The sequence below is a fragment of the Nomascus leucogenys genome, chromosome 11 (assembly GCF_006542625.1).
Source record: "Nomascus leucogenys isolate Asia chromosome 11, Asia_NLE_v1, whole genome shotgun sequence".
In the NCBI taxonomy this organism is placed as follows: domain Eukaryota; kingdom Metazoa; phylum Chordata; class Mammalia; order Primates; family Hylobatidae; genus Nomascus; species Nomascus leucogenys.
The window spans coordinates 100,356,493-100,365,773 of NC_044391.1; the positions used below are offsets into that span (position 1 = coordinate 100,356,493).

Below are 9,281 nucleotides of genomic sequence, written 5' to 3' on the forward strand. Positions count from 1 at the left end.
CTCCCAAAATGCTGGGATTATAGAAATGAGCCACCACACCCGGCTGAAATCGAGGAGTCTTTTGGAGAACTCTCGGGTTTTCTAGGTATATGATTATGTCATTGGTAAACAGCGATAGTTTGCCTTCCTGTTTTCCAATTTGGATGCCAATGTGGGCTTCCTTGTCTTGTTCTAGTTCCCAGGGGGAGTGCTTTCAGCTTTTCCCCATTCAGTATGATATTGGCCGTGGGTTTGTCACATGACTTTTATTATTTTGAGGTAAGTCCCTTCTATGCCTAGTTTGTTGAGTGAAAAACTATTTTAATGTGTTTTTTTTTTTGTATTTATTTGTGTGATGCTGTGAAGGAAAATGGAAAGGGAATACAATTTAATTCGTTGAGCTAATTAAGGCCTAAACAGAAAGTAATCCTTAAACTTCATAACACATTAAATGTTTTTATTTACTGAGCTTTAAATAGTTGGACTCCACCTCTGTATTGACAAAGAATGTATAGTGCTTAATACGACTTTTTTTGTCATACAATTAGAGGAAAGTCAGTCAACCATAATCACTTCGTTTATTCATAACTTTTTTACCACCTTATGGTACCTCATTAGACTATATCAGACTTTAAAGTACTTTTTACAACCTTCTATAAAATTCTGCTTTGTCTATAACACAGTCCTGACTCTAGCTTAAGCACAAAAAGATTTACTATGGACCAATTCATACATTTAATACTTACTACTCCTGACATGCCAGGCATTGTTGTAGGTGCTGGTAATAAAGCAGTTTTTGAAAAGTCCTTATTCTCATGAAGTTTACATTCTAGTGGGGTAAAGGGAATCAAAAGATGTTGGTAAGAGAAGTGAGAGAGGAATGCTATTTTTTATAGCTTTGTCTACGAAAGCCTCTCTAATTGTGTGACATTTGAGCAAAGACCTGAAGGTATTAACATCATTTGCTCCATACTGACCAAACTGTTCTTATTACTTACAGGTTTCAGGAGATGTGTTACAAGGCTTATCTAGCTATTCGACAGCATGCCAATCTCTTCATAAATCTTTTCTCAATGATGCTTGGCTCTGGAATGCCAGAACTACAATCTTTTGATGACATTGCATACATTCGAAAGACCCTAGCCTTAGATAAAACTGAGCAAGAGGCTTTGGAGTATTTCATGAAACAAATGAATGATGCACATCATGGTGGCTGGACAACAAAAATGGATTGGATCTTCCACACAATTAAACAGCATGCATTGAACTGAAAAGATAACTGAGAAAACGAAAACTCACTCTCTGGATTCCACACTGCACTGTTAATAACTGTCAGCAGGCAAAGACCGATTGCATAGGAATTGCACAATCCATGAACAGCATTAGAATTTACAGCAAGAACAGAAATAAAATACTATATAATTTAAATAATGTAAACGCAAACAGGGTTTGATAGCACTTAAACTAGTTCATTTCAAAATTAAGCTTTAGAATAATGCGCAATTTCATGTTATGCCTTAATTCCAAAAAGGTAAACTTTGAAGATTATTTGTATCTTTTTTTAAAAAACAAAACAAAACAAAAATCCCCAAAATATATAGAAATGATGGAGAAGGAAAAAGAATGATGTTTTCTTTTTTGTCTTGCAAATGTTCTATGTTTTGAAATGTGGACACAACAGAGGCTGTTATTGCATTAGGTGTAAGTAAACGAGTTTATGTTAAATTACATTAAGATTGGAAAAGAATGAAAATTTCTTATTTTTCCATTGCTGTTCAATTTATAGTTTGAAGTGGGTTTTTGACTCCTTGTTTAATGAAGAAAAATGCTTGGGGTGGAAGGGACTCTTGAGATTTCACCAGAGACTTTTTCTTTTTAATAAATCAAAGCTTTTGATGATTTGAGGTCTTATCTGCAGTTTTGGAAGCAGTCACAAATGAGACCTGTTATAAGGTGTTTTTTTTTTTTTTTTTCTGGACAGTATTTAAAGGATCTTACTCTTATTTCCCAGGGAAATTCTGGGCTCCCACAAAGTAAAAAAAAAAAATCATCATAGAAAAAGAATGAGCAGGAATAGTTCTTATTCCAGAATTGTACAGTATTCACCTTAAGTTGATTTTTTTTCTCCTTTTGCAATTGAACTGAATACATTTTTCATGCATGTTTTCCAGAAAATAGAAGTATTAATGTTATTAAAAAGATTATTTTTTTTATTAAAGGCTATTTATATTATAGAAACTATCATTAATATATATTCTTTATTTACATGATCTGTCCCATAGTCATGCATTGTTTTGCACCTCAGATTTTTTATTGTTCGTAGCAGCATGGTCAGCTTTCTTCCTGGTCTATAGATGAGGCTCAGGCACTATCCCATTTATACCAATAACCAGTGTACAACTACTTACGGAAAACATAAAAACTTCATCTTCTTTCCTTTTATTTCTTACGTGAATCCCCCATCTTCCATTCTCTTTTATAATTGAGAATCTCAATCATAAGAAATTAGCTACCAGAATTAACACAATTTAGACTATCTTCCTGATACCTTAAACCCCTTTACTGAAGTATACTCATGAATCATACTTTAAAATATGGGGGAATAGAAACCATGAACTTTTTACCTTTTTAAACTATTTATCCATATCTCCAAAGTAGGACATTAAACCATTTTAAGATCATGTCTCATTCCCAAGTAGTCAGAGCTCACTCTCCAACTTTATTAAATACTATTTGAGCACAGGACATTTTTGAAAAACATTAACCCAAGATGTAGAGGCTACTGCTAGTTATCATTCTAGAATCTGATATTTTACTCTGTATTTGAAATGAATGATTAATGTCCTAGGAAATTAGCTTTAGCAGATGTCCAGGTGCCACATCAAAAAAGTGCAATAATTATTGACAGTTTTTTAGATTAGGCATATTATTGGAAAACAACTTTATAAAGAGTGAACATTGTATACTCTAGTAAAACAGCATCACTTTAAAATACTCATTTATGAAATCTGTTACCTATAGTTGAAGTCTTGAGTAGTGAACAAGGGACTCTAATACCAATACTCTTAATATCTGGCTATTTTAGATCCCTTAAAGGGCATAATTATTGGAAATTTAGGTATTTCACTAAAGCATGTATATAATATTGCCAACAAGAAAAATAAATTTGAAGATTAAGGGAACTTATTTCTGCAAACTGTCTTGCAATAGTTAAGCAGAATTTAAACTCTGTTTTAAGCAGGAAACCAGAAAGATTATTTTGCAGTTATAGAAAATTTCATAACTTATTAAAACTTATTAACATTTTGTGTTGTTTAGATATAGGCAGTTGATACATACTAACATCCCAGCCTTTTCAATATCAGGGTTAAATTATAGGAAAACTCAGTAAAATGGTACAAATCTGAAACTTTGATGGTAGAAACTGAAGATTTAACAGAGAACTGTGTTTTACCCGAGTGCCAAAAATGCTGTGAGCCTCCTTGCACAAAATTTATACCACTTTTGCATTTTTATCTATCAGTCCGGATAGTTGTCTCCCCTCCTTCTCCCAGGACCTCTCCACCATTAAAATGCACAAACCACATGGCCGATTTCATCATTTACATTTATTTTCAAAAGTTACTACAACCAAATTAATTCTATTAGAAGAAATGTAGACAAATTATATAAAGACTATAGATTGTGACCTAAGAAAGAAATAAGGCAAAGAACCAAGCATTGAATTAAATGCTACATGAGTGACTAAGATCTGTTTCAAGTCAGCGATAATATAGCCACTTTGGGTACTTCAGTATCAGCGATCAGTTCTCATGGTTTAGACAGTTCCTATCTATAGCTGACTATCCTTGTCCTTGAATATGGTGTAACTGACTATTGGCTCTACAGTTTTATTGGGCCACTTAAGAAATATTTCCTTGAATAATTATTTTGAGAAAAAGTCTAAAGAAAATAATAAAAATAATTTTAAACACACTGTAGTAAGAAATGACTGTTCGAAAATTATGCTTTCACTTTCTACCATATTCTCAGCTATACAAAACCATTTATTTTGAAGATTTTTAGACTACTGTTAATTTGAAATCTGTTACTCTTATTGTGGAATTTGTTTTTTAAAAAAGATGTTTCTAATTGGATTTTTAAAAGAAGAATGGAATTTGGTTGCTATTTTACAATAGAACCTAAGCTTTTTGTGGTTCTTAGTGTCCTATGTAAAACTTAGTGTCAAAGTAATCAACTTTGAGATTTTCCCTTCTATTCTGCTTTATATTAAAAGCCCATTAGAAAATGGGAACCTGGTGAATATATAATGCATTGTAAAATATTTTAATGTGTAACTTTTTCAACTGTGAAACTATTGATTTTTTGATGAAAACAGCTGCTGATAAAGTATTTTGTGTAAAGTGTAGTTCTTATTAATCAGGAAAATGATGACTTGATTAGACTGTATATGCCCTCTTGGATTTTATTTTAAATGGATTGGTGACTTTCACATAGGTAAAACACAGTCCATCTGTATTCTTTTTTCCATCAAAAATCGAGTGATTTGGAATTATAAACAAAAATTGTGAGCAGCCTATTTGAAAGGCATCATGGAAATTTCACAGCACATAACATGGATTTTTTTCTTAATGATGTAAATCCGTTTAATTCATATTTTGATCAATAGCCCATGCTTGCCAACTCTGAAGAAATTTAATTTCCAGCAGTATTTTAAAGCTAGCCTGTTAACCTTTTCTGAATATTTAAACTTCCTCTTTTTTCTATGTCTGCACAAACTGCAGACCTGGGCTGGACCCACATACTCAGAGTCCACCTTAAGAAATTATTTTGATGTCCAAGACATCACTAAAATATTTAAGTTTAAAGATAATATGTGATTGTGGTGCTTTCACTATTTAAAGACAACTTTCATACTTCAGATGTTTTTGAGAAGAGGGGAATGTGAGGGGAGGGGGCAGAACAGGGAGGAGTCGTTTGAATGAATTACATTCTTTATATCCACCCTGCTCATTTGGGGCATGTCTTTAAGAGAAGGCTGAAAGTTGTGAGAGTATATTGTATACCGTAAGAGAATTAACTCTTCATCATGGATGGGATTGTGAAGGCTGAACTGTAAAATTCAGCATTGACAGCATCCTCAATAATTCTTGGTGACAGAATAATACAGCTGGGCTGTTTTTTAAAATATAAACTCAATACCATTTTTAATTATTACATTAAAAATTGTAAATATATCTATGTGCCATGGCCTGGGAAGCCTGTTTTCTTTTTTCATAAAAATTATTTTTACTGTATGAAAAGATTATGGGGTTTAGCTCAAAATATCTGTGGTCCTGATAAAATTGGATTGGTAACTCTACCTCAGAAGGAAAATGGGAAGAAAAATAGATGAGTCACAATTCAATACTTCAAGCTCAGAAATTGTGCAGATCACTGAATTTTAGAGTTATAAAGTCAAGTTGGCATGCCTTGTTTTTAATGATATGGAAGACCTTAAAAAAACTTGGCTGAAGTTTAATCGTCGGTCCAGCCATTTGAAAAAGGCAATAGTTCGAGGAGGTTCCCGAATTCGGCATTTGAAATTCATTTTGTTCTCTCTTCTTCATTATTAGTGCATTTGGTGTGTATACTTGCACACACTTCTGTTTGTGTACACACTGCTTGCTTAGCCCTAGTCAAGAGGCATCTTTTATAAAAGGTGTAAAGAAATATCAAGGTTCTAAAATTCGGAAGAGTTTAGAATTTATTAGGAGTTTCCCAAGTTGGGATGTTAGTCTTTAAATAAACTTCATTCACGTATTCCACTTAAGGTTTTGCACCTCCTTTTTATTAGTGCAGCGCCATTTCTTCTGCTTGATTTTAGGTATGTTAATATTCCAGCCTTGCTAGTTAGCATAAAGTGACAGGTGTGAGCCATGAGGAAATTTTCTGACTTAGTTTTTACACAACTACATATAAGAGTTTTAGTGGAGAAAAAAAATTAGTCCCTTGTGCATATATAGTAGGTAAATGATTTTTCTACCAACAGTATACTCCATTCCTCATGTAGGTAAGTACAGAAAAGGTTTTTAAATGTATTTTGTTAGCCAATTAAAGTCTATGAATCTATCTGCAACCTTATTTAATCTGTCACTACAATAATTTTGTGGTTATGCTAAGAACCATGTATACTTTTAGGTATTCTTATTTTTGTCAATTTTTCTAGGTTGGGAAGGAGGCAGAAAACCTTCATTGTTTCATATTAAAATATAATTAGACTAAATTCTAGTATGAATTTCCAAAATCGTTATCTATTTATTTCATTTTTATTTAATTTTGTTTTTATTTCATTTTTTAAAAAGTCCCTTGTTCGATTTATGTTCCTAAGAGTGGTTGGAGAACTTGGCCTTCATCTGATTTCAAAAATGTTTTAAGTTTCAAATGAAGTTAATGGTTTCAGTATGATTCAGTCCTCAGACCTAATTGGGTTGAATAAAATCTAAAAGAATATACCCTTTTGGAGCATAACATTTTAATACCTTGGGGAATGTGACACTACCAAAAGAAGACTACTAACATGTCAAATGTTCACCTGGAAGCTTTAACAAGAAATTCGAACCACCCTTTTGGCCCCATTGTAGCAAGTTTATTTCTCTATATGTCATTCAATGAATTGAAGTCCTGTAGTATACTGCATTCATTACAAGAAAAACGTTTTTAGTGTCCTTTTAATGATGGCCCAAAAAGCATTTGACACAGCAAGATGCATGTGTTATTATATTGAGAATATAGAATAATAACAGTATCCCTAAATTTAAGACCTCTTCCCAGTCTTGCTGTTCCTAGCAAGAAGTTTGGCCTGTGACTGCACTTACTGTTTGTGCTCATCAGAAACTGTCAATGTCTGCTTTTCTTTAACTCTGCAGTCTGTAACATCACGCCGTTTATTAAAAAAAAAGAAAAATTACTTTGACTTGTGTCCAAACAATCCTTAGTGTACTACATAAGCAAAAAACTGTGATAATTCTCTTTTGCCATTCCTTTTGAAAAGCAAGCCAGTGTTGTTAATAATCAAAATTTAGCTGAATTTGAGTTTTCAGTAATGACTAAGAATACTTGATTGAAAATCTGAAACTGTTATACCTTAAAAGCCAGTTTTTCTGCTCCAGTAAAGTGATGACTATTAAAGAAATGTATGTTTAAATATTTACTTCCTTTAAGCATAAAGAATGATATGCTTGTATTTTAAGAAATATATGTATATACATCTATGTATGAATGTATGTATGTATATGTAATAGGTAAGTGGACTTTTTTCTAAGTCATTTGAAGATCAGAACCTAGAAATGAAGTTAGGCTAGAAGCAAACTGGTTTTGCTTTCAGTTCTCATAAACATTGCAAAAGGTAAGTGTGGGCTTTTCTTTGACCAGTAATGCACATAGGCATTAACAACTTAGTATTTCTGAGCAATTAAGCAAATAATTACTTAAATTTCATTTATTTGCCAAATGGTTTAAATAATTTTGAATTGACTTTGTTCTCCAGGGATAATAACTCTCTTTGCTGGAATGAATCAGGTAGCTCCTATCTAAATGGAAAACTGTGGTAATTGAAACACACACTTTACATTTTAAATTAGCAGTTTTGAATTTGTTAGGGAAAAAAAAAATCCCAACAATTGCATATTGTTAGGTAGAAGTCAAATTTACAAAGAAATGGAATAGAGATGTGCCCTTAAGAAAAGTATAGAATTTCAATTTGCAGAATGATTTAAAATGTGCATGCATATAAAATGTTCATGTGTACATATATATTTTATTACAGAGAAGTCTTTGGTATACAAAATAGTTTACCACAACCTTTGAAACAGCAGGTTCTGGGCCTTAAATGCGTATCACATTTAGCCAAGAGAACTGGGGTGGGGGCAGGGAAAATGAACTGCAGCTCCCTATCCCTAGCCTCTATACCAGCTGTCCAGTGAAAAGTACCAAGGCTCACTGAATGTTATAACCTAGCAGATTTTTAAATAAATGATCTAACATTTTTGAGCACCCCTACTAGATGCTAGAAGCTAAGCTAAAGTGTTTCACATGCCCTACTTTGCTTATTCCGTAAAATAACTGCGTGAAAGAACAGGTTATGCTCATTTTATAGATGAGAAAAGAGAGGTTTACACAGGTTAGCTTATTTGCCCAAAGTTGTAATTATGGCCTACAAAGTCAAATAAATCCTACTCTGAGACACGTTCTTTCCACCATTACACACTAGAAAGGAAAACACCAAGATGATTCATTACTGATCAAGTAAATATTGCTGTATTCAGCTAATTTAGTTATGTGTGTCCTGAAATTAATTGCTAAAAGGCATTAAACTTAGAATCAGTTTTTTGTTTGATTAAAAGTAGCTTCAAATGTCTCATTCTGCTGTCCATAATTTAAGATTTTTGAATATAATAAAATTTTAAAGATACTTAGAGGCACTTTGGAAAATCAGACCAAACTCTCTTTTCCACTCATAGATTCAGCTTAATCAATCTGGAAAGCATTTGTTGAGAGCCTATGACATCATTTAATAACCATGGTTGATTCATTAATTAAAGTACAGACAATTGTTGACTACCCATGTGGGACTTTTCTATTAGGTTGATGCAAAAGTAATTGCAGTTTTTCGCCATTAAAAGTAACAGCGAAAACTGGAATTACTTTTGCACCAGCCTAATATGATGTGGATCATCTGAGATGAATGTTGAAATCCAGTATAGCTTCTTCATATTTCTGGCCCATTTTTTCCACCAGAAAGTGCACAAAGTGAAATGAGCTTATGAAAAGCATAATTAACTAGAAAAATGTTACTGAAAGAAAAATTACATGGTACATGACAAGGCTAAATACTAGTAACTCTAAACTTGGTGAATTTTCTAGGCAGCAGCTTTCCTCTGCTGTCTAGACTGGTAAAGAACAAACTAAGGCCGGGCGCAGTGGCTCACGCCTGTAATCCCAGCACTTTGGGAGTCCAAGGCAGGCAAATCACCTGAGGTCAGGAGTTCAAGACCAGCCTGACCAACATGGTGAAACCCTGTCTACACTAAAAATACAAAAATTAGCTGGGCGTGGTGGTACACATCTGTAATCCCAACTACTTAGGAAGCTGAAGCAGGAGAATTGCTTGAACCCAGGAGGCAGAGGTCGCAGTGAGCCAAGATCGTGCCACTGTGCTCCAGCCTGGGCAACAAGAGCAAAACTCCATCTCAAAAAGGAAAAAAAAGAAAAAACTATAATAAATATGTTAGGTCCATGTTTTCTTAAGTTTTCTACCAGAT

The 9,281-nt window shown here is 33.3% G+C and overlaps 1 protein-coding gene across 1 annotated transcript in view; it reads left to right on the forward strand.

The window, feature by feature from the left end:
• PIK3CA (phosphatidylinositol-4,5-bisphosphate 3-kinase catalytic subunit alpha) overlaps window positions 1–6,919 on the forward strand; it is a 96,235-nt gene extending 89,316 nt beyond the window's left edge. Inside the window, exon 21 of the mRNA XM_030822846.1 lies at window positions 980–6,919. Within this exon, the coding sequence (XP_030678706.1) occupies window positions 980–1,250 (271 nt within the window). The 3' untranslated portion in view covers window positions 1,251–6,919. The remainder of the gene's footprint in view (window positions 1–979) is intronic.
• The last annotated feature ends 2,362 nt before the right edge of the window (window positions 6,920–9,281 follow it).